Raw genomic sequence first — 26,873 nt, forward strand, 5'->3', positions numbered from 1 at the left:
CTTCCCCAAATCCCCACCCCTGCCCTGCCTCGCCTCTTCTCCGCCTCCTCCCCTGAGTGCACGGCTCCCTGCTCCACCCCCTCCCTCATGGAAAGCGCTAAGCACCGCCAAACAGTGGGAAACGCCTGGAGGTAGGCAGAGGAACAGGGACACTGTGTGCTGGGGGGGGGGGGGAGGAAGGGGTGGCGGGTGAGGGGAGCTTGGAGGGCTGCAGCAAATAACTCCGAGGGGCCGCATGTGGCCCGCAGGCCGCGTGTTTGAGACCCCTGTGTTAAAATATTAATCTCTGCTAGCATCCTTAGTCCAGTTGTGCTGTGGCCCAGAGCTTCTATTTTTCTGTCCCAATTTTTTAAGTCTCAGCTCACTGCCTTGAGACTTTCGCTCCAATTTAGAGTTTAACTCCAAAGCCACTTGCTTGATTTTAGAATGTGATCTGCTTCTTCTACCCATCAAAAAGAAAGGAAGATTATAAATCTGAGCAGTGTCCATGTAGCAGGAGGATATTATGAATGGGTACACTTGCTGCAGATTCTACTTGAGCTAAGAATGTTGTACAAGAGTGTCAAATCTAGTTGTCAGCGTGACACCTGAAGATAGATCTTCATGAAGATCACTTCTAGTCCCCAAAATTGCCACCCTCTTCAAGGTTACATTTAAGTCAGGGACTGTCCATTGGCACAGGTGGTGGCTCTAATCATGAATGGAATGCAACAAGCTATGGTTAGTTTTGGTATCTTGTGCTTCAACCCACTACTGACGCCCATAGGGACCAAGAACTTTAGAACCTGGATTTAATTGGTACTGCTTGAGCTATAGATAGTACACAGCATGTCAAATGTCTGAAAATAGAAGTAATATTTTGATACATGTGCTTTTTAGTTTGAGATGGAGAAAATATAGCTTACCCTTCAGCAGTTTATCACTTAAGATTTTTCATGATAATATTTGAGGTTACTTACCTCTGCAACTTTAAGAAATTCAGATACTCTAGTCATTCTAGTCAGAAATCGTTTGTAAATTTCAAGAGCATCTTTACACTGTCCCTTTTTCATCTCAAAAAATTTCTCTGGAAGAAAAATATAAAAGTGAACAACCATTTTCTCTTTAGCGGTTTGTCAGTCACTAGAACTACATTTATGGTAGATCTGCACTCATCTGCAATCCTATTTACAGAAAAAAGATACTTCAAGAATTTAATTGCTAAGTGGTGTATTGATTGGTCCTATTGAGGCCTCTTTCCCTCCTCCTCCTCCATTAGCTAAAATGCAACATTATCTTAAGTTACAACTACATGACACAATTAAAGCAAGTTTAACTGGTGCACGTGGTTAAAATTTAATTTACCTCTACATATTTGTGAAACTAATTGAGTAGCTCTTCTAGTCATTAGTATAAGTTAACAAGGCTCTTACATGACCAGCAGCTAAAATCTTAAATTTTTCAGAATGGAAATTATGAAAAATTTTAGTATGATTTGTGAGCAGGTTTTTAAGCTTTCAGAAAACCAGTTTTAGAAATATTTAAACAAAAACAGTGAGTACATTTATGTTGTGTACCTATCACTAATTTAAAATAAGCTAAAATTAGTCTAAGTTCAAGGAGCTTTTTTTCCCCCTTCTTCCTCCCCCTTTAAGCATACTATATTGCAGAATACCAAATAAGTTTCACACAACTCTAAAATGGTTGTTCTCAGTTTGGACTTTGAGACACTGTCTTATGCCCATTTTTCAAATTCACAATCATTCCTATAAAAACAGGGTCGATGCGGGTTTCTCAACCCTGAACACTCGAAGAGGCATCACGAAAAACCCATGAAGATTTATGGAATAGAACACAAGAACAAACACTTCATAAGCACAATTTATTCCACAAAGAGGGACATTTTATCCAATCATAAAAATCTTGCAATTCCTTAAGCACCACCTTAAACAAAACAAAAAAACCCACACAAACAAACAAAAACAAAGACACCCAAATACCCAAGCCTTTAGTCCAAATAATTAGTCCTTCCACAAACAGCTATCAATTTCTTCACTTTTGCAACCCTCAAAAGCAGCAACAGTAGGTAAGGTCCAACTTCTCAACTCTTCCCTAGAGTCAGCAAAGGAGCGCATGCCTGAATGCACACACCACTCCCCTCCTTCCTAGTCGCATGGAGAGGTTTGGGGAAGTAAAGTTTGTCCCAACTCCACACAGGAGTCCTACTAAGGAGACAGCTTGATCCCAACCAAACAGAAGAAACTACTACTGGTAAGCACCCTCTGGCAGGGCCTGGAGAACATCATGCACACAACCCCCCTCCAGCCCAATGCAGTCTATTAGGCCATATTATTGCATGCAACAGGAAGGGCAACTTCCCACGAACAAAACACCCAACTACACAAAATTCACAAATTGAAGAGAATGTTCCCTGGCTAGCTTGCAGCTGTAGTTACTGTAAGTGCACCATCTGCCTTCTGACCATCTCTTGTGGCTGGCATAGCTCTGACACCCTGCCTCAGTTTCCCCTCTTTCAGGTTCCACAATGAACTCCAAACACAAAAGGATTTCATGAGCTCCCACATCAGTCACCCTTCTTGAGGTCTGATTTCATTAACACAATGTTCAAAATTAACACAGGAAATCTCCCACATCAGCCTTAAACTGGGCACAGCCCTTCCTCCCTGAGGTACAGTCTCTTCCTGCTCTCAGAGCAGCTGAAAAAGATACAAGGCCTGACCTGCCTTCTTTGTCTTCTCCCTAGCAATAAAACAGAACTTCCAGCCAGGGCTTCGTACCCAGCCACAACTCCCTGGGCTTCCAGCCTACAGTCGCTCTTCCTCAGGAACCATGGCAGCAGACTCTCCTTTCCTGCAGCATCACTCTGCAGTCCACAGGCCTCCTTTTTCTACACCACCTCAGCCTGGTTTAGTCACATGACTTAATTCATTCTCCCCAACCTGGGGAGGCATATCAGTTTTGTCACAGATGGACCAAGACCTCTCTCTCTTTAAAGGGGCCAGCCACAATCTGACAGTTACAGTTACTGTTCTGAGCAACAGTAGGTACAGTTTTCAGACAGACATGTCATTTCCAAGTTAGAGGCTCTTCAAATTTGTTTACAGTTTTAAAGAAAACTCCATCAGAAACAAGAAGTGGGGAAAAAAACAAGACAGGAAGCATTTTAATTCATCATGATGGCGTATAAAATATTAGCTCTGTTTTATAAAAAATAGCTACATTTGATCAGCTTTGAGTTGCCTACGCTGAGAAAATGGGTGACTTGAGAGAGAGTCTAATTTCCTTCTATTACTTTCCAGTTCAGTAGTTGAAACTCATCCCAACTGGACAGTTACTAACAGTCACTGTACATGAACCCTCCAAGTTCCTGGTGAACTTGCCCCATCACATGATATAACGTAACTGAAACCAAGTATCACCAGCTTTGTTGGCAGTTAAAGCAATAAGGCCAAGGAAAAAGTCAGCAAGGGGTCAGAACTACAAATTCAGCCCTACAGATGGTTAATCCAGAAGAGAAAGCAACACACTGGTTGAGTGTAGAGGCTGCACCCTGTCACATGTGGCTGTCCTGTTGATAAGAATGTCTCTGAATGTCAATCCTACTTTTTAACAGTAGGATTTATTTTTAATTGATAAGAGACTGAAAGCCTCAGTATGCATTTATGAGATTCAAGTAGCTACAATACCCAGTCACCTTGCCAAATACTAGCTGACTCATTAAAAGTCAGTATCATAACTTTGTATAGTAATGGTTAGATGTACATGATTTATAAAGTTCTATACTAATAAGTAAAGGCTAAAATAATCAGGGATGAAGGTTAACATATCCCAGCCCCACCCCAAGTCTCCTCATTTAAGATTCCAGTCCTTACTCTATTTTCTTGGTATTTTAGAAGGCAAGGTGTTTATTATCGAATAATAAATGGGCAATACAAAAAAGAGTATTTTTACACTTGGAAAAAATACTAGTGTCAAGAGTCAATTTTTTTTATACTAAAATAATTAAGTGTTTGCAAGAACTATTTTTTTCCTTGCTTCTTCAAGTCATATTTTCAAATGCCATTGCTATCCAACTCTTTTATAGCCTGTCTAGTTGAGTAACTGCTATAGAAAATCTGCATGTCAGATTAAGAATATAAAACAAAACAGACTACCAAAAAAGTCACATCACATCTTTTATTTGGCGAGAGTATTTAAAGTTGCCTCCGAGAAACTAAATTTCTACTTAAGTCTACTACTTTACAATAAAAATCTCATCAGCCTACTTACCTAGTAAGTTAATAACTCCATCATTGTAACATGCAAAAAGCTTGATAAGATCTTTAAAGAGAAGCATAAATGCAGCATTTATGACGCCGTTTGTCAATTCATTTGGATGAACCTACACACAAATAAAACTCCATTCAGATACATTTAATTGATCTATAAAATGCTTAACATTTTGGCTTTCAGCAGCAGATACATATTAAGTTAATACAGTATTCAATTATATAGATTTAGATGTATTTGAATTCTGAGGATACTCTGCTAACTCAATTTTATTCAAGCGAAGGGAAAGAGGTCAGTTCTGTTCCATCATTTGGTGCTCAAGTGGCACATGTTGCTATCACTTAACAATCCTGTGGAAGATTCCCACAATGTTGATCTGGAAGACCCATATTCTGAATGAAAAATCTAATTGATTATTCATTCAGGCTTCACGTGGACAGAAAGTGCCAGTTTTTTAAGGATCACACTTGATTTTTCCATATTCTGTTACCAGCATGCATCAGACTACACATTTGATATTGTAATATTCTTGAGAATCATGAAGTTTTTAAACTGACCAAGAGAGCTAATGTATTAATAAAATATACAAGCCTGAGTTATTGCTACAGTAATAACTGGTACATTTAGGTTGAGAAACAGCAGCAGCCACCATCTTCTGCCCTGCTCCACTTCCTCTATCACTGCTGCTCTTAATAGGGAAGCGCTACATATCCCCACCCACTGCTTCCTCCAGTCAGAAAAAACTTCAGAGTTCCTTTCCCTTCCTTTCTTTTATTGTTCCCTTTCTCCCCTTCCCGCCCTCCCCACCAGTGTCAACCAGAGTGGATAAAAAAACCCAAAACATGTTTTTAAATGAAGAGCGGTTTACATTTTTAAAAGTTGACTTCATTATTTTATATCATATTAAGATGCTAAAGTAGATTTTTTTGCTTATTTCCTAATTTTAATAGAATTTCAGATTTTTCATAAGTTTATTCTAAAGAGTTTCATACTTAAAATGCTCACCTATAGTGAGAGAGACCAGTCCAGAGTCTCATTAACACCCTTCTTGTGAGAAGGGCACAAAGTTCAATAAATAGCCCATATTATACAATGATTGTAACCAATGCCCTTTCTATATAATGCATTTCCACAAGTCAAAAGTGAAATGCTTTGACCTGGCAAATAGTTCATCACTATTTGCAGTTAAAAGCAGAAGTCTCACTGGCTTCAAAGTGCATGTCTATACTGAAGCTGTAGGTGTAATTTCCAGTTCAGGCAGATATATCTGAGCTAGCTTTGATTAAGCTAGTGCACTAAAACCTCACAGGCAGCTGGCCCATCCCACCATCAGTGCAGCTCTGGACATGCTGCTATTTTGAGCACATTAGCTTGATCAAAACTAGCACTGGTATGTCTACCTGAGCTGGAAATTACACCTCCAACTCCAGTGTAGACATGGACACCTAAGTGATTTAGGTGCCCAAGGAGTTTAGGGGCTTAATTTTAGATTTCCACTTTTGGACAGTTTGCATACAAGAGTTCACAATACTGTGTCAATGCACTGAAAGTGTGAATAAACTTTTTAATGTTAACATGGAAACAATTTTTAAGTGACAAAGATTCCATGCCACTAAGAAAACTTTTCAATAAAAACATTTTAGCCACTGATGCTGCGAACATTTATGCACATGCTTAACTAAGTGCGCAAGCAGTCACACTGAAGCCAATGGGACTATTCTGTGAGTGAAGTTATTTACCTGCTTAAGAAACCCTACTAGGGTGACCAGATGTCCCAACTTTATAGGGACAGTCCCGATATTCAAGGCTTTGTATTATATAGTGTCCCTAACCTCTGTTTGTCAGAGGGTGCAGATGGATGGCAGTAGAGAGATTACTTGATCATTACCTGTTAGGTTCACTCCCTCTGGGGCACCTGGCATTGGCCAGCGTCGGTAGACAGGATACTGGACTGGATGGACCTTTGGTCTGACCCAGTATGGCCGTTCTTATATTCTTATAGGTGCCTATTACCTGCCATCCCCTCTCGATTTTTCACACTTGCTGTCTGGTCACCCTAAACCCTACCAGCAGTGGCATATAAAAAACGCTAGCATTTATAATTTAGTTCATTAGAAGTTTTAAATCTGAAGTTACGATAGCACAAGTTTCCAGTTTAGTTTTACAAAGCCTCCGTCTGATTTAAAAAATAAACAGACAAAAACCTTATGATTTATATTTGCTCCACGCTGGTCTTAACTGAGATTTGCAGCAGTCTTTTCCCCTATTATTCTTTCACCTTTTTCTTCTGCTGCTCTCAATCACTCTCCTTCCCTTATGTCCTCTCCTTTATATGCAAAAAAATTTCCCAAGCTCAAGTTTAAAAACAAAACAAAAAAGAAACTTGAGCATCAATTCTTCCACTCCCACTCTCTCCTCCTGCCTCATCCTGTCTACTACATTCCCCTGTCCACAGCCCACTTTCATTATCCTCTCAACTACTATCTACTTTGCATTATCCACAAAACCTACATTTACTCTGAAAACAGAAAAACATTCAAAAGGAACACTGTACTTCACCCACCCCTTCAAATATAACAAATTGGAGGGAAAGTATGTTGTGCCCTATTACAGTAAAGTGTTAAGTCCCATTAATCTCAGCTACTACTAGGGTAAAGCAGCATATTTAGGTAGCATTTAAAAAAAATGTATGAAGTAATGTTTATACTTCTGTTTTCAATTTAAAATTCTGAATACATACATCAAATTCAAGAAGTGCGTCAATTTGTTCCTGTAATATTGGCATGCTTTTCAATAGCTTTTCTGGAACCATTGTTCTCATTACACCTTCAGCTCTGCAAGACAGAAAAACATAAGTTAACAGACAAGTTTGATTAAAGATCAGTTACTCATTAACTAGAGGGCCTGAAGTACAATAGTGTGGTGGTTTAGAAAGTTTCAAAACACAACACAGCATCTCAAATACATTTTTTTGCCATCTATGTCACCTGTTTATTTCAGTGAATCATGTAAAAGATGTAAAATTGAAGTTAAATCTTGGTAAGTGTTGGAGAGGTCCACTTATTTCATAGGTTCCATTGTTTGCTAAATACCTAATTTGTAGTCTATTACTACTAAAAAAGGTGACAGGTAGTCATGGTATTCATGGAAAAAAAATACAGTGCAGCGTATCATGTCAGACATAAAGGTACAGTGTTATACTCAAATATTCTCCCACTATGGCATCCACAAGGGCAATTAGCCACCTGTAATTCTGCTCATCTTCAAGTATCTTTTGAATCAATTCCATCATTCCTACCTTTTGGTCACCACACCCTGGCACAGAGACTGGAATTCCCCTAGTTTGTACAGTGCCTACCACAATAGGGTCCTGTTGCTTGGCACTAGGGTACTACAAATAGTTCTCAAAGATTTGACCCTTTTAGACAACACTAGTTCAGTCTGATAGTGAGACCAATTTCTAGAGCATCAGCCATCCCGCAGTGAAAATTCAGTTTCACTTTCTTGATAAAACATAGAAAGCAAAGAGCTTTCTTTTTGAGTGCCCAAGGAAACAGTCACTTGAAAAAAAAAAAGTGACCTTAAACAGCTCTGAGGGAAGATGGGTACACAAAACAGGAATTCCATCAAACAGTACCTTCGGAGAAGCAGAATTACAGGAGTAGAACTCTTCTCTAAAGCGAACATGTTCAACAGATTTCTACTTGTGGAGACTAAGAACTTTGAAGTGAGCCTCCATAAACCTACAGAGTCTGCTGTTATGGAGGAACAAAGACCTACACAAAACTGACCTCTTTAATATAGGACAAGGAAGACTGTATTCACATCAGAGGGAAGTACTGACAAACAAGCAGAGCCAAGTAGTCCTCAAGAAGTAAATATTTTGTACAAACAAATTGAGTGGTTGAGAGTTTATCTAACCTATTCCATCCATAGCGGATAAAAACCAATTCCAGTACCCAGTTCTGATGCATCCGATGAAGTGGGCTGTAGCCCACGAAAGCTTATGCTCAAATAAATTTGTTAGTCTCCAAGGTGCCACAAGTACTCCTGTTCTTTTTTCTTAGTACCCAGTAGGTACTTCCTGTCTGTCTTTCTGCCTGTATTTCTCTATTTGTGTCTATGAATGTCTAATACCTACAGAAACCCATCCTATGCTCCTGGTGACGGTCACAAACTGAACACACCCTCCTCCAAAGATGGCTGACCATAAATACAGTATATCTCCCTCAAACCATGGACCACTTCTTCAGCCTAAGAAAGACTAGTGGTCTGGTTTTTGAGACACTAAGGCCCACTGGAATCAAGACTGGAAGTCTTTGTGATTAATGGACAGAGGGTTTTGAGGTCTGGCTCAGGGACCTGTATATTACCCTTAAAGAAGATTAACTCATAGACCCAGAGGTCTGTGCTGATGATCTGATACACGTTATCCAGTCATCCCCTTCAGCTGCAATCAAGCAAGGTGTCTGGAGTCTCTATAGTTAGATATAACATAGTATGAGGTATGTTATACCTTGAAAGGGATTTCTGAAATGCAAATCAGACTTTAACCAGCTAGATTACTCATAAAAGAGTTTCAAAGTCTTAAGATACGCCCCAAGACTACTAAATGTAGCCTAGAGAATAACGTGTACGGTTCTTGTGCATTACTAGCTTATTCACAAACTTAATGGCACCCCATTATATGACAATTTATTTTGTATGAGAATTCTGAGTGGAAAGAGTAAGGAGAAATTCATTTAACTTTTTTAATTAAATTAATGTTATGTTAATAAGATGACTAACTTCCAGAAGATTTCCATGTTAATATTCCTGTCAGTAGGGATTTCAACCCCATAAATAAAAAAGGACTGATTGGAGGGTGGGGGAGATCACCTCCTTGCTTGAGAAGATAGAAACTCTTACACCAGGGAGCATCCCAACTGGTTCCTGGGCAGCTACTGAAGCAAGCCTGTAAGATTCCTATATTGTCTCTCCAGGACACAAGATCCCAGGCCCAAGGAACAGAGCAAATAAATAAAACCATAAAGAAAACGTTCCCTGAAGTATTCATTTCCCAGGTAAGAGGATATAAATCATCCAGTCATAACTTAAGCTATGGCACTATCAGGGTATAGCAGCACCTTCATAATGTGAACCAGGAATTACAAACCATTACTAGGCGAGTCAGAACAGATATGAGGAAGGTAAAACAAGGCATAGGGGCTCATAGAAATGAAGACACCTCAGCAAGTACATATAGATGTTACAGCCTTGGAGTGTTTGGAGCCATAAATTTCACAGACATGGTGAGGTATACGTAGCATGTCAGATGCTGGGCTAAGCATCCATTTTCAGGTGAATGCTCTTTTGAAGTTCTGGGATGAGAATCAGGCTTACAGAAGTTATTCGGAGACGTCAGGAAACCAGGGATGCTCTATTTTCTGGACAGGTTAGGGAATATCCGCAGAATGGATGTATCCCAATTCACCCTTGCCTGATAGTGGATCTTCCCCTCTGAATGTCTCTTCAGTCAGCTCTAGATGAGACCAAAACCCAGTAGCCATGTGCTGAGAAGGGACTGAAGTCAATAACTTAGGAGTACACAACATTTCAATGTAAGATCAGACCACTGAATCAGGTGGCTCTGAGAAATCAATGCCAACAGCAAACAATCGAGGCTACTGATGCTCCGTGCACTGAACGAACACAGGAGGAATAACTTTGGGTAATTAGCATAGTTAACACACAAAACAGTGGCTGAAAGCATGGTGGGTTTGTTTGTTTTTGAGGTGCTAGCAACTCCAAGATGCCTTCACTTACACAGTGAAGTAGTCGAAGCAGATACTGGTGCTATGAACAGCTTTGACCACTGAGGACAAGGCAAGTCAACCAAGGGATCCATAAGTGTTCCCCTAATCAGAAGTTCATGTCTAAGGGTGCAGAAGAGGCTGTAACCAACCAGGTTGGTAGTAATGTTAATTGGCAACTAGCAATAAGCAGTCAAAGGAACTGAAACAAGATTATAGAGGGCACTGAGCCCCTGGCTGTTTATCTTGGAATGTAGCTGAACTACTGGTGCCGTAAAGGGACCAAAAAAAAAAATCCTAAATTAGAAGAATCCCAGCCTGTTTCACACTAAAGAACAGAAACCCAAGAGTATTCATTCTCATACTACAGAGACCAACCTGCTGTTCATAGAGGGTTAGGTTATTCCAAGTGAACACACATTTACAGCATTTACCTAGCAGTCCTTATGTACTGAAAATGGATTCTAAAACATGCATTGTGTAGTTATGTTCATGGCCTCAAGTCTCTGTATCAATATGCTCAGTTTACCAATAAATGTTTTTCTCACTGCAAGCGCTACATACTCAACCTGGGCTCTGAAATGCACGTGGAGGTTTCCTTCTCACACATTCTTGAGCTGTAATATGCACTGTAATGATTCTACGGGCTAAGTTAGCAAATCAGCAACATCTGTGCAAACCCACTGCCTACAAGTTTACCGGTTTTCGTCTCAGTTTTACAGAATATTAATGTTTGCATGCTGATGGAAAGCCACAGGAAAGACAACTATGAAATATTTAGCCTAACTTGAAGGGACGTCTGTGACTTAAGATCTTCTTAATGCCAACTGGGAAGGGTGTGCAATGGGGTTACAGAAATTTCCTGATTCTGGTATGTACATTCTGGTTCACCCAAGAATGTTATGTGAGGTCTCAAATGAAAGCTGATGTCACACTGGTCATCAATATCATTGTGAAATTTATGTACATGTACCATGCAAGGAGTTATGTATGTGTACCAGAAAATTATGTTCTTTAGCATAGAAGATAAAAGCAGGTCACCAAAAGATAACATGCCATAGGCCAGTTTCTCCAGACAGGAGGTAAGAAATGTCTGTCTCTCTCTGTTGGGATATAAGTTAAACATTGTATGCTAACACAATGGATATCTATTTACACATGTAGTCAAATGTTGAGATGTGAAATCAACAGGAGAGCACACAGGGGGAAAAAAACAAAGCCATGGAGGGCTATTCGGTCTATGAGTAAAGACAATGAACTTTAGGAGTATTTCTAGAAGGCAAAGATACTCTGGTATCCTGCACCTAGGAAGTAAACAGACAGCATATCTGCATTCATGAAAGCAGGGTCTTAGACAGCCATAGTTAAAAATGCGGCAGAAGACTTTGGGCGAGAGAAAACATTTAGTTAAGTTTAGTCTGTAGAAAGCATGGTCATAACACGCTTTCTATGTAACCATTTGTTTTGAATAGTCTTACTTACTAACTACTTCTTGTAGTAAGTTTATTACTGCTTTCACTATAAATATATTAAGCACTGTGATATTAAGCAAAGTGATGGTCCCGAGCTGAATCTTACAAGCTGGTGTGTACTGTTCCTTTGGAAATATGAGACCTGGTAATTTTGAGAATGTCTAGGGGAAAAGGGGAAAGTGAATGTTCCAAGGACTCAGGGGTTGGTATGTACCTGTCGCTACCTACACAGAGAGAGAAAGGTCTGGAAAATAGTGCTTGTGCTGCCAGAGGCTGTTGGTTTCAGGGAACTGATCCATAGCAAGCACAAATGAGATTCCTTGATGCTATGGGAAGGCAGTGAAGAGGTGCCTCACAACTGTGGGTATTTTTTGGGGTGCATCAGTGTACACTTGCCTGTTTGTTACCAAACTTGCTAGTTCCAGTTGGTTTGAGAGAAGTTCAAGATGTTGTGTTTGATCTAGCAAGCCCTCTAGTTTGGGTCCTGGATACCTCTGCCATCCTGTTAGGTTTTCCAACTCAGCAGTTGAGATCAGCTAGAGACTGTTAGCAGGAACATCCTATGTTAACAGATGGAGTGGGGAGAGAGGGCACTCAGTGGACAGCCTCAGCTCCAGAATTTACTTCTGTCCTTCGTCCAGAGCCAGATAAGCTGCAAGGCCCGTCCTTATGAAGGCTCTTTTTAAAGAGTGAATAGTTTGAGTAGAAATAGCCTACAAACTAAAACTAAAAATAAACAGTTTTTTTTTAAAAGAGCGTCTGAAGATTAAGACCTTTTTCTTGGTTAAAAATATTTTGTTCAAGTTCCTTAAGAAAGTACTATTAAGAAAAAACAAGCAAGACTTAAAGCAGTCTACACGGTAAAATGCCAGCTATCACAATGCAATTCAAACATTTAGTAGGGCCTGAAAAGGCCAGCTGGCTCATTTGATCCAATCCCATATGTTTTGAAAGACTAATTACTACATTATTCTCACCAAATTCTCATCAAGCTGGTCTAACAATTTTTCTTAGTAATCTATTCTACTGCTCATTTGCTTTTAGTTTTGAGAACATTTTTAAACCATAAAAATATTTCTTTCAGGGCGCTGCTATCTCCCATAGCCATCATCTGCAATGGAACTATGACAATATTTCCCATCGTCCCTTCCATTAAATTTTTTTTTTTAAAGTATAAAATTTAGCTTCTTCACTCTGTCTAGTCTTCCAGTTCTTGTGACGCTTGAACTGTTTTACTATAATCTTCTACAAGAACGGTGTACAGCCTTCCAAATATGGTAGCATCAGGACTAAGAGCAATAGCACTCTCTCCAGTTTTTACATGCAATATGCCTGCAGAAAAACATGTAATAGTACTTTTAAACAACAACAACAAAATGCACTGCACTGAAAGCTCCTGTATACAGATTTTCTACTCACTTTCGTCATCCTGACTTATTGTGACACCCGGCTCGGGACACCCAGAACTGTAAGCCACTATGTTACAGTCTAATCTACAGTAAACCTCTCTTGTTGAGGCAGAAGGGTATGTCAGCTTCCTACCACGCCAGTCAGTCTGCCTCACCAGCAAACTCTGACACTCTGCCGGTCTTTACCCTGCCTTGCAGGTTTAAAAAAATAAAAACTGTGACCTCCCAATTCCCGAGTTCCCAGACATGTGTCTCTGTAGTGTCCACAGAGAGACTGGACATGCACAGAAATTTAGTTCACTACCTCCCAAAAGACAATGTACACACAAGCCTGTTAGGTTAGGTGAGGACTCACTCGATACACTTAATTAGAACAGCACAGATATGATTTGTAGTAAAGCTAAGAATAAGTTTATCAACAAAGAATAGTGATTTCAGTGATACTAAGATAAAAAGGTTACAAGGTACGACAAAACAAAAACACTTTCTAGTGACTAAAACTTAATTTTAGCAAGTTACAATCTTTGCTTAAGCAGTTTCAAATCAAGTTACCAGCATCTCTAGCCTGCCAGGCCGGGGGATCCAACTTTCTCAGGCTCAGAGGGTGCGGTTCCCTTTGTCGCTTAAGTGACAGATAACGAGAACAAAAAGGCATTCTAGTTATCTTTTCCAATGTCCATTATCTCTGTCTAAAGAGCCAGGAAAACTTCCTGGGGATACAGACTCTGTCCCCCGGTATGCTCACTAAGCTGCAGCTTCTTAGCTTGGACTGTTTAATTTACCTTACATATAAGTGTACTTTCATTGACCTCTGTCTGTAATCCAGCCAGGCAGACAGGTAATACCACATTCCTTTGTGTAAGGAAGACTGGATCCATTCAGTGCCTCCAAACCACATGTCAAGATCATATACATACATAACTCTTTATACCCAACCCACACATACACACAATAACATTCCTGAGCAGACATCACCAGTTTACATATGATATCTTTGGATACATATTATGACAACTGTGTTGGGATCAGTGAGCGTGTCAGGCCTGATAAGGGTTACAGTATGGTGTGCCCTCTGCCAGTTGGCATTGAGGGGTTTTCACACATCTCAGCTCAAGACATTATTAAAGACTGCACTGAGGGAGTATGGACTACCCTACTTGACAAACTGAATTATTTCTTAATATTTAGATTTAGTTGCATCTTTCATTTTCTGTTCAACTAGTACTTAAACCAGGCCCTTTCATTAAAGCATTAGATAATTATTTATTTTAGTGACCGAAGAGTCAGGTTTCACTCAAGTCCCATCATAATTAAGTTTAAATATATAAACAAACAGCTTACCCTTTCTTCACTCTTGCAAAATCAAATGCCATTTGTCTGTAAGAGAATGCTTTTTCATTCAAGTATCTACTGTAACGCCTTATGAAGGTAGACATATCATATCCTGCAATAAAACAAAGTTCCATATTTTGTTAAACTGGACTGGTGTAATTGTTTATAAAGATACTTACCCATTTGCTAAAACTGAAAAACGGCACATTGCATTTTAAGATGACCATTTACATTCTATGCAAAAACTACTGAGACTAGACATAGCCTTACATATGAAAAAGTGACACTTCAAACGTAGGAAGAATTCTCAGTTTTGAAAATTTCGTTGAACCCCCATCAAATAAAGGTAAAAAGTAAAACAAAACAAAAACAGTTCCTACAAGAATCACTGCTCACTAGCTAAGTGACAGCACAAGCCAGACTAGACGTGGAAGTCAGCTCTATTTGTTTTATATATATATAAAAAATAAAAATAAAAAAAATATATATATAAAAATTATATAAAATAAAAGTTCTGAATCAGTGGATTTACATGCTTTTATGTTACTTGGTCTTGTGACCATAACTGAAAACCATTAGCAAGTGTCAGTAGTTTTTGACCATTCACCATTGGAAAAGCCTCTAGTAAGAAAATGTCTTTACTCGATGTGCTCCTGCACATATGGGCATTTTGAACCATAGTCACTTGTAAAACTCCTGTATGAGATGCTTGTTGGATGACATGTTTAGAAGTTTTCCATGGAGGCACACCAATCACCTTGTATTTCTTCCATCAGACATTATTTCCTGTCCTGCTCTTTCTGCAGATCTCATTTACTGTTGTCATAGCTGTCAGACTTTGATTACAGAATTAGTTTGGTCACATCCTCTTAGGACCTGCATTAAGTATATAGCCAATTCATCAAATGTGTGGAATTTGCCTCCAGCCATGGCCCCTCTGATGTATACCGTGGTTTCTTTGTTGAATGGTCTTAGCTCATGGATTCTTTCAGCTTGAGCTTCCAGCTGATGTCCTATTCAGCTTTGTCTGTTCTTCTCATTGTCCCATCAGCATAGGAGAGACAGTCACCCAATAGGACCTGTGCCTAAGAACAGTTGCCATTGAAAAATCATCCACATCTCACCAATGACAGGGCTCTTCAGAAAACAGTTTCTGGACTGCTATGATTGTCCCTTCCTTGCCAGACTTAAAATTTGTCTTCAAAGTATTGATGCCAGACTTCTTGACTGGAATGAAGAAACTATGGGTCCCATCAGGATCAAGTGCACCTCTCACAAATTGCTCTATTTGTTCTTCTACAGAATCTGCTGTTTTGAGTAGAAACTCTTGTACATCTGATGTTACATGCTGTCCAGTAAATAACATTGATAGGAACCTCTAGATGTGATTCAGGGTCAAATGGGTTTGCAATATTGCTGATGACATGGTTAGTAAAAGCTGTAACATGCTCTTCATACCTCTTCAGTTTAGTGGCAAGGACTTGTTTGTTGACTCTGTCCTCACTACTTCTTGTTCTTATAGCTTTTTCATATTCAAGTTGTGTTATGACAGAGTCCACCTGACAAGGGCTAGTTTCTTTCTGGTCAGTCCTACAGTCCCACTCTGCCCTTTGAGCCTTTGACAGTTGTTCCCATGTCACTCCAAATTCCATTGAAAGATCCAGGAACCTGATGCATATAAAATTCCACACCACACATTCAAAGGCACTGTACTTCTTCAGGGATATCAAGAATGTAGACTGATATTTACCTGACATAGTTGGGCCAGTTTGCAGTAAAGAAATATTGAAGCATGGCATGTTGTGTGTGTGTGTGTGTGTAACTGAAGTTTCCAATAACCGTCTTGCTCTACTTGGACATTTAAAAGTATGACTTGGAGAAAATGATGCCATAATTGAACAGAGGAGACAGGGCATACCATGACCACCCTCCCTGAAATTCCTCCAATAGCAGCATACGCAGAGTTAGAGCATCATCGAGCTCTTTAGTAGAAAGGTTGCAAGAACTGAAACATGTTCCGAGTGTTACCCAACATTTGCCAAAATGCTGGAGCTACATGAATATCTCCTCCCTATTCACATCATTTAACAATGAATAAAAAAGTTTCAGATCACCCAGGGTCTCAAATGCTGGAATCAAGCCATGTAGAGAATGGCTGAATTGCTTACCAGCAATATTTGATCTGCAATACAAGCTGCATACACATCAGAATCAATAAGAAAGTCTAGCAATTTGGGACTCCTCCTAGTTCAGTTTTTGCAGTACTAGTGAGGAACCACCATTTTTTCCACATGCTAAACAGCTCCATTTTTGGGGGGGCGGGGGAACTTTCCCATGCAAAGCCAATAAAAAAATAATTTTAAATACATTGCCATTTGGTAGCTTAGACCAATATTAACATTAAGGTGTTGAAATAATTTAAACAGTAAAAATTAGTCAGCCATATTACAGTGTTTCTGGAACTTGCAAAAAGTGACATTTTGGGTACCACTGTTTTACCTAGCTTGCAGGCTTATGGCAGTACTTAACAGCTCCACATCACACCTCAACTAAATGTATATAAAATAAGCTTTCAAATGATGTGATGTGGGTATGTGTAGGATGGATACATTAAACTCCAAATATATGGCCCTTTTTGGAGAATTGCCACATGCCTAATACTAAGATCGAATAGGAGATGAAGTGTCCTACCCCAGTCAGTCAATGGGCAAGAGTAGGTCATCCATCTGTGAACTTAATATGTTTATTTCATATCTTGGCCTGAAACTTCACTGGTTGGACAGATGTAGTTCAAGACTGAGAATTTTGCAAAAAGCAATTACTTTTCCAATTAGTTAGGAAAGGAATGTTGATACCAGGTGATAATTTGCTGCTTGTGAAGGTCCTTGTGTATTGGGAGAACTATTGCATGGCTTTAAAGGTGGAGTTAGTTCATGCTGCCTTACAGCAAAACCTATGTTAAGAGGGAACTCAAGTGATCCCAGCTGTCTTAGTAACCCCAGGGTTATGGATCATGTTACATTCAATTGCTCCAATTTCCAATGAAGCTTCAAGTATATACTGTGTTCGCAAATTAGCCAAAGACTGGAAAAAGAAGGAAAATTTATGGTACTGCAATCCGTTTATAGTTTCTTTGGTCTGAAGAGGTCACCACAGATTCAGATGGTCTACTCCACTAGATAATTTACATGTTGTGAAGAAATATCCATCCTAGCTTTCTGGTTATTACGACCATAAATCAGGGTTGATGACAATGCCACTCTAACAATTTCTGCTAACTGCAATTTATTGACTGCAAGTGACAGTGGAGGAAAAATCCAGCTAGCAACTGAGATACCTCTTGCCATTCTAACCAACCCATACCTTTCCCTTTCTGAATTCCTGCACTGGAGACTGAATATTTCTCCTGACACTACCACCATTTTCAAATTAAGAATATTCAAGGCAGTGTTTGTGTTCACCAAATTGTTCATGTAGATGAAAGATATCCACCTTCAAGAACTTGCACCATCACTCCCCTACACACACACACACACACACACACACACACAGTTTGATTCTTTGAATTCTGCTGCACACACCACCTCTTCCAGCAACTAGAAGCAGGGTCCATAAAACTAAATAGCAAAGTTTTCAGCAAAAACGTCCAGAAGTATTTTTGTCATGTCCTGGCAGGACTGGCTCTAGGCACCAGCAAAGAAAGCACATGCTTGGGGCGACAATTCCAGGGGCAGCATTTTTTTTGCTTGGGCAGTTGCGCTCTTGGAGCTTGGGGCAGCAAAAAACCTAGAGCCGGCCCTGTGTCCTGGACATGACAGTCTGAGCCGTGGTACACAGAAATGTTAGTTTTTACAGCTATGGAAAGCACATCACCCCCTTCCCAAAAGCAAGTGCTGTGTGCATGCCGACTAACCACGTGGGCATCCAACATGTAGTGTTCATACCCAAGAATAAATTCCCACATGCAGAATTCAAAATAAAAAGGAAGGGTCTTTACTCTCAATATGGCAGAGATGAGAAAACTCTGTGTGTAGGATAGTTCAATTAAAGGAGTAACACTAAAACAGTAACAATAGGGGGAAAATTCTAACATTATGCTCAGTTATTTTGTTGTCTAGACCTTTTCTCTGGGTTTTCCTGTTCTCCTCTGGCAGGAGAACATCCTCTGTACTGGGTAGATGTCTGCACTTTGGACTTTGTCCTTTTAACTCTTTAGGCTGGGCCTCCTGCAGATCTGGTTCCAGCTTGGAGGGGAGAAACTTGGGAGTCTACTGTAGTATCTGGGCCAATGCTTCTCTTTGGTCCAAGTCTTCTTGTGTCCGAAGGCCTACTGTAAATAATACCACCAACTTCAAGGCCTATATTCATAAAAGTTTGCTTTCTTCTAAAGAACTGGCTTAATATTACTGTTAAGAATGTGGGAGATAGGTATTGTATAGATTGTGTGCACCTCTATTACTGTCATGCTGTCTGTAACATAGGTGCAGAGAGTTAACTCAGTCCTATGTGATTTTGCTGCCCAGCTGGAAGGCAGACAATGGACTAACTCACTCAGTCACTAATACTTTAAAAACAAGTGTCAATTTCTTTGAAGCCTACTTCCACCAGTGTGGATCAGGACTCTGGTTGGAGGTGGAAGGTCCCAGCTTGAGGCCTCAGGGGCACTTCAGGTGGAAAAATGAAAGAGTTTGAGAGGGAGTCAGAAGGAGTCAGTGACTGCTCAACATATTCTGCCCCTTCACTCCTGGATGTGGCGGCAATAGGGAGGTAAGTTAGATCTACCTAAGCAGTTAGGTAAGACAACATGCAAATTAGGATTGCCAACTGTCCAATCACACAAACCCAAATACTTTTGCCGTGCCCCACCCCTCCTGAGGTCTCGCCCTCTCTCTGATGTCCCCCCTCCCTCCGTTGATTGCCCTCCCCCCACCCTCACCAGGCTGGGGCAAGGGGTTGGGGTGCGGGAGGGGGTACAGGCTATGGGCTGGGGGGGTTGGAGTGTGGGAGGGGGCTCCGGGCTGAGCCTGGGGCAGCGGTTCGGGTGCAGGGTGCAAACTCTGGGAGGGAGTTTTGGTGCTGGAGGGGACTCAGGGCTGGGGGAGGGAGTGGGTTGCAGGGTGCAGGCTCCAGGAGAGGGCTCAGGGCTGGGGCAACAGATTGGGGTGTGGGAGGGGGTGCTGGCTCCGGCCAGGCAGCACTTACCTCAGGCAGCTCTCTGTCGGCGGTGCAGCGGGGCGAAGTCCCCTGCCTGCCCTAGCCCCGTGCGCTCCCAGAAGCGGCTGGCACATCCTTGCTGCCCCGGGGGGGCGGGGTGTGAGGGGTGGGGGGGCCGCAGGTGTGTCTGCATGCTGCCCGCGGCCCAAGTGCTGACTCCACAGCTCCCATTGGCTGGGAACTGTGGCCAAGGGCGCTGCAGGGCGGAGCCTGCCTTAGTTCTGCTGTGCTGCCGACTGGGAGCCACCCTAGGTAAGTGGGGACAAGGGGCTCCGTGCACTGCCCCCTCCGCATGCTGCTCCTAGAAGCGACCAGCACATCCCTGGGGGGGACTGGAGGCTCTGCACGCTGCCCCTGCCTGCAGGCATCGCTCCCGTAGCTCCCATTGGCTGTAGTTACCGGCCAGTGGGAGCTATGGAGTCAGCACTCAGGGACGTGCCGGTCACTTCTGGGAGCGGAGCAGCATGGGGCCAGGGCAGGCAAGGAGACTACCGGACGTTTGTCAGCCTAAAAATCTCCCAGTTTGGCTTCTGTAGCCTCCAGGAGATCGAGTCCGATTCTGGGAGACTCCCAGTGAAACTGGGAAGGTTGGCTACCCTAATGCAAATAGGCTTTGTTGTTGTTGTAACCCCTTCTCTCTGTTCATTATGTTTGTTTAAAATAAAGGATGGATTCAAAGAAACTATTTTGAGTCACAGCATTTACCAACTGATCACAAGTCCCAAAGGGAAGTCTATAGTCTGGCCCAGTGAAGTCATGGCAGGGTGGGACGGGGGGGTGGGGGGGGGGAGGGGGAGGAAGCAAGAGAGACAGACAGACAGACATGACACCGACTCCTACACTGGCATGTGGGCAGCCATCAACTCTGGACAGATCTCTGACCGTACAAAAGATCTCACTGGTACACATCAGTGAAGCACAAAACAGCAAAGGTTTGCTCTTAACTGAAAGATGGATTTTGCAAGTATTTGATATTGCGCTACTGTAACACTTTGAAGTATAGGGTTCTACTCCAATATGGTAGATTATATTTCTCTACTAGATTGAGAAACTGGCAATCTAACATTAGAACAAGGCTAATATAAGTCAGAGGACTGGCCTCACTGGAAATGGAAGATTGTGTAAAATTGGCAAGAGCATCAGTTGCAAAATGGGGAGGGGCATGCAAAGAATCATTACTCCAGACTGCTCATCCTATATACAAAAGTGGTGCCTCAAGCCTATCCAAAGACATGCTTGCGAAGGACAGCCAGGCAAAGAGAGGGCTTTGGTTGCTCCTCAGTTTTGATTTTCTAATTTTCATTTGGTGAGAGGTGATTAAGAGTTACAGCTCAACAACTGAAGATTCCATCCTCACTGAGCATGCTCCAGCCTCTCTGTTCTTAGTGCTGAGCAGGCTGTCCAAGTACCATCCCCACAGAGTGACTTAGAATGCCGGACTTCAAGGCTATAGGAGCTGGACTTTCCCTGATGCCCCCAGCTGAACACTAGAACTGAGAGCTAGTAGCCTCTATGGTGCTTACCTCTGTGCTATCAATGACCCCCTTGTGATGCCATTGTCTATGCAGCTCCAAACTGCCCTGGCCTTCTTCTGTTGCTAAATCTCCATGCTTATCAGGTATAATTAGCATCCCTCATCACCCATAAATCTTTCCACATTTCCCTCTAAGGTACAGAAACTAGGTTTTGGATTTTCTCCAAGCTGAACATTTATTTTCTGCCTGTATTTCCATCTTCAGTAGTATTTACCTCTCCTTCCAATTCAATATCAACTGCCAGTTTCATTAATGATCTTGAAGTAGCAGGTTTAATATCTTTACAAAGATCAGGCCCATCACTACAGTATTCCCTGGACAGCTCCCCAAACTTTATATATTACCCTATGATTATGGGTCTCATTTACCACAGTATACAGTTTATAAATGTTAAAGTTTAAGATACCTCTAAACAAGGAGGACAAGAATAGTGGGGGGGGGAGGGGAGGGGGAAGGGAGGGACAGAAGGTGTCAACATAGAAAGCAGAATTACTCCAAACCAGGCATCAGGAATTCAAACACATGGAGCTTAACCATTTAAATATGTTCTTCTCTAGTTTTATTCCTTGCCCTGTGTGTGAACCTATAACAAAACTCAAAATACTAAATTTTTTTTCTTTATGGAGGTGTCCTTTTTGGTAACAGCTGAAACATCTTTTTGATGCTAGCAACCACTCCAGCATTCCTGTTTCCTGCACAAACTCCTAAAGCCATTCATATAATTCTTTAATAGCTTCCTGCTATTAAAAAAAAAAAAAAGAGGGAATTTATTCCACCCACAGAGAACTTTTAGGTTAAAAATAGCAACACATTAAGGAAGCCTCACTACAAAGTTCAGCAATCACTGTAGAATTACAGTTCAACCACTTTCTCAAGCCAACTTGCCATTCCCTCCCCCACACCTGATTGGCCCCTCTGTCCTCCTCAACTGCCTCTTGCCCACCAAGTGACTTTTCCCTTCCTTGCTGTGTAACAATAAGAAAAAAAGCCTATTCTGAAAGATACAGAACATCTCCAACAGTATTCCACAATAAGTGATGGAGTCCTCCTTATTAGGAGCATTTAAGACTGAATGAGAAAAGACACATTAGGGAACAATTTCTCATTTAGAGTACTTCCCAGGATGGATAATATATAAAAAAATATATATAACCAGTTGCCACTTTCATCTCTAACTTCCATTACATCCAGTCATAATAAAGAGATTAGTAGGATAACATATGCTGCCTTATTCCCATTTGAAAGGTTCTGTTTTGAATTATGATGTATGGGAGCTTCAATTATTCCCCCTCCCCCCAAAATGAAAATCTTAAATTCTGCAGAAACCGGCCGGCCGGGAAGTATAGAATAATGCCTCATCTCACTTAGCCTTATGGCTTCATTACATTTACAAAGTGTTGTACTTGTAAAGAAAATGTAAATTTGTCAAATGAAATACATTTTAGAATGGATTATCCCCATTTTGGCTTCACATGCTCCCTAATTCATAACTTTCAATGAGTCTCTACTAATATAGGTTAGCAAGGCCTATGACACATTAGCAGGATCTTCTTGCTAAAGTTTAATACAGACAGAAGAACACATTCTTACCATGTGATCCACTTTTGTCCAAAAAATTGCTGAGATTGAATAGCGTGTTTCTAGATGCCAAATACTGAATAAATCTCTGCAAGACACAAAAATGAAAGTCAATTTCCTCTCCCTTACCTCTTCATTCCAGTTCAGATCTGCAAGCAGGTAGAAATTAGAGTTGATCATATGTACATATAAAGGGAAGATTCAGCTGATCTCCTGCTAACTGACCTGAGCCACTCTGGCTCAAGTGGATATAGATGGTCAAAGCCACAAAGCCTGGATCCAGATTAGAACTTCCTCAAAACTTGGGAACATGGAGGGAGTTAGAACCTATGTATTTGGCTTGAGGCTTTGATTGTTCTCCTTAGCAGTTTTAATAGCACTCAAAATGAAACTTAGGCTAATCTACTGTCCTGCCCTTCCTCTAACTGGCTGACACAAAAAGGTAGAAGACAGTTAAGGAGCAACAAGATCCATTAGTTTGCAAGAGGGAAGAACAGAGAATAATGCTGTTAAACTGATTATTTGTATTACAGTAGCACCTGGGAGCCCCGGCTGAGATCAGGGTCCTATTGTATTAGGCATTGCATATATACAGAGCGCTTCATTTACAGAAAATGAGAGCAAAAATGGGGAAAGCACATTAGTAACCAATAGGGTGACCAGATGTCCCGATTTTATAGGGACAGTCCCAATTTTTGGGTCTTTCTTAAATAGGCTCCTATTACCCCCCCACCCCCATCCTGATTTTTCACACTTGCTGTCTGGACACCCTAGTAACCAACTGCAAAAATCTGGCGTGACAGACAAATGGAGTTGGAGTTGGACTAGGAATTGTGGTGCAGCTACATAGAGACAAGTGCATGGCGCATGCACGTGCGCGCACACAGTGGCAAGCTAGAGAGGAATTCTTTCCACATGCAAAGTACAATTGTAAAGAGGCTGAATTCGCTCTATGAAGTTTTAAATTTAAAGAGCCACCAATTAGAGAGAAACTTTCTAAAGTCAACACAAACAAGGATTAGGAAAATATGATCTGAGAGATGCTATTAAATTTGCATACAGTGGAGAAAGGATAATCATTTGTATAGCAGATATTCACTAGGACAATGGTCTAAAGAGCTGTGGCTATATAATGAATAAAAATGAAATGGGTAACGCTTTGTTAGTACACCTCTACCCCGATATAACACGAATTTGGATATAACGCGGTAAAGCGGTGCTCTGGGGGGGGGGGGGAAGTGGCGGGGGGGGGGGGGGCTGCGCACTCCGGTGGATCAAAGCAAGTTCAATATAACGAGGTAAGATTTTTTGGCTCCCAAGGACAGTGTTATATTGAGGTAGAGGTGTATAAAATTCAAGTTTTTAAGGCAAAACGGAACACATTAACAGAGGTCAGACAAACCTAAAAATCAGAGAACCAGTCACAGGAGGCATGCAAAAGTGAGAATTCTACAACATTTAGAGTTTTTCCCCTACCTATTTTTTTCCCCTTAAGACGTTCTCAGTCATTATGGTCATAAACAAGCATATTGGAAAGTTACAACTTAAAAATTAGAAACTAAAGTTAAAGTTACACAAAATTAAGATGAGGCAGAAGTTAAAGACTGAATGATTACCTGATCTATTATGTTGACAAGTTACAATTGCTGGAAGGAAAGCCTAACTGCTAGTTCTGTACTGGCTCTCAACATCTCCAGCTTCAAATTAAGTTTGGAAAGTAGCAGCTGACAAGTGTAGTCCTTTGTTTTCATGAAACATTGAACGATCAAAACAATTGAAAAAGGTACTTTTAAATTTTCCAATGACCTATCCAGGAATTTCTTCAGGGTAAACACGGTCTTATGAGAATTCCATTTGCTTACCTCATTGCCATGAACCATTAGATGATGTGTTGTAACTAAGGCTTTGAACACCACCACCCAGCTACTATTTGTTGCTCGCTCAAAGAGAGTATCAGCCATTTGAGGAATATTAACATTGGTCTCATTGGTTGCCTGGATCAAATCTATTAAAGAAAAAAAAGAAAACTGTTACAATAAGTACAGAAAAGACAAATCAACAGCATCTGGTAGACTAGACTAGAGTAAGAGTTTCAATGAGACTGATAAATGACAGATAATATACTGAAACACAAGAGTACAAAGACATTTACCATAGTATCTATCCTCAAGGCTGAGAGTGTTCTGGCCATCCCAACCCAACATTTATTCTTAAGGGGCTATCAAAGAAGTTATACCAATTCAATTCGAAGTTATCAAAAGCTACTTTGGAGTTAAAGACAAGTTTTGGTCTTATGTGAAGTAGGTGAGAGGATAAGACCAACTATTGTTGGTTATCTAGTAATGCAGGCTCTAAGGATAAGTCTACACTGCAAGTAACCTGTAGCTGGCCCCATGCCAGCTGACTCGCAAGGCTCAGGCTAAGGCGTTGTTTAATTGCGTTGTAGGTGTTCGGGCTCAGGCTGGTAGCAAAGTGGCAGAGCCCAGGGTCCTGCCTGAGCCTGAATGTCTAAACCACAATTAGCCAGAATCCTGTGAGCCTGAGTCAGCTAGCACGGGCCAGCCGTGGGTGTCTAACTGCAGTGTAGCCCAACCCTAAGAGGCATGCCAGCATGCCTTTGCAGATCTCACCAGAATACCAAGGGTGTATCAGCCAGGACAATATTTTAGTGGTCACGTTCTCTGTAATAGACTTCTGGGTGCAAACCCAATAATGCCATGTCACCTGAGATTCATAAATGAGCCCACGGACTCTGCTTACGTAGGCCAAAGAAAGCTGGATATCTGTTATTGAAGAATTTAACTTATTTTCAACAGAGGAGTTTCTAGTTCTTGTTGTAAAGCTATCCTTCAAAAATGTTAACTGCTGCAGTGACATCTTCCAGTGTCTCCATAGCCTTTGGCAGCAAAAAGAGTGATTTTATGTAAGCCAGTTTCTTAAACTTATAAAAGCTCTGACCAGCAGATGCATACATTGAGTTAATTATGGGTGCAAACCAAACCTTCAAAACCCAGAGGCTTTGGGGTGGAGTCGGGGGGGGGGGGGGAGGGGAAGGGGAAGGAGTAAAATATATAGAAATATCTGGGTCTGGGGAAGAGAAGGAAAAACACTATGGTTGTGGGATTCTGTATCAGATACCCTAAAAGCCAGAAACCCAGATACCAGAGTTAGAGCCTGGTCCAAGGAGAGCATGTACAAGGAATTCAAGCACTCTTCCCAGCCACAAGAGATAGGATATGTTTATTTTCCACTACGGCATTACTGGTAAACCCAGCCCTCCCCAGATGCATCTGTTTCATTAAGGCAGATATCTGGCAATGTTTTGAAATCTTAAATGAAAAAGATTACAAAAATTCAGCCAACCAGTCTCAGAAATAGGTTTGGCACTACAGCCATAATAAGAACACAAATGGGGCAGAGTCAATTCTAAAATACCCTCCATCAGTAGAAGCTTGCCTTGGATGCAGCTGATGGCTATAACAGCAGTCTTTGGCTGATTGGGTCAGTAGATCCAAAAAACTAAACCTTCGAACACCAGAAGCAGTACCAGGAAAACATGTACTGAAGCAACATGACCAAAAATTCAGTGCTGTCAGTTATTTTGAATTTGGAAGCAACACTTGTGCCCATGCAGAGGTCCACTGACATGAGTCAGAAGTCACACAGCACTTAAAGAGTTCAAGCATGCAGATCTTAATGGGCCTAAGTTTAGTCATAACTAGTGACAGCAAAAGGGATGATAGAGCAGAATACAAGAGTTGACAGATCATGATTACTTACGTTTATGTACACAAAAAAACAAACTAGAAACATTAAAGAGATTTTGATTTATTACTCTAGATGGCAACACACCACTGTTTAGAAAACCAGGTATGTAAGGTTCTTTCTTCTTCGAGATGCATCCAAGCATTCTAAATGTTAACTGTTCTAACTGTGAGCCCTGCACTTTTTGACCCATAATCCAGGACCCTGCTACCCTCTACAGAAGAATCAGCTTACAGCAGAAGTGAAGACATACTCCCATCTTTCCTCAGAACTGTGTCAGTGTGGGTAATAAGAGTTGTAGCTGCTCTACACCTCAAGATCAGACCCAATATCCTGCAGCTATTCCTCACCCACAATTTGCAAGGAGCACCTATACATTGCATCAATGATTGGAGTAGTTCAGTCTTCATACCCATTAAATCCCAATCATGTTTGATTAGCTGACATGGCTATTTAGGTCACATCACAGTTTATTTCTAAAACGATACATACTGAAGGTCATTAGTA

The 26,873-nt window shown here is 41.1% G+C and overlaps 1 protein-coding gene across 25 annotated transcripts in view; it reads right to left on the bottom strand.

Annotated features, from left to right (window-relative positions):
• Positions 1-26,873, bottom strand: part of SNAP91 (synaptosome associated protein 91) — a 131,030-nt gene that overhangs the window by 66,498 nt on the left and 37,659 nt on the right. For all 25 annotated transcript variants that reach the window (XM_065402044.1, XM_065402043.1, XM_065402039.1 and 22 more), the window contains exons 2-7: positions 24,464-24,606; positions 22,614-22,689; positions 14,284-14,386; positions 7,010-7,103; positions 4,270-4,381; positions 960-1,066 (exon numbers count right to left, since the gene is read on the bottom strand). In XM_065402044.1, the coding sequence (XP_065258116.1) occupies positions 960-1,066; positions 4,270-4,381; positions 7,010-7,103; positions 14,284-14,386; positions 22,614-22,689; positions 24,464-24,606 (635 nt within the window). The remainder of the gene's footprint in view (positions 1-959; positions 1,067-4,269; positions 4,382-7,009; positions 7,104-14,283; positions 14,387-22,613; positions 22,690-24,463; positions 24,607-26,873) is intronic.

This window comes from Emys orbicularis, chromosome 3 (genome assembly GCF_028017835.1).
Source record: "Emys orbicularis isolate rEmyOrb1 chromosome 3, rEmyOrb1.hap1, whole genome shotgun sequence".
Taxonomy (NCBI): Eukaryota; Metazoa; Chordata; order Testudines; family Emydidae; genus Emys; species Emys orbicularis.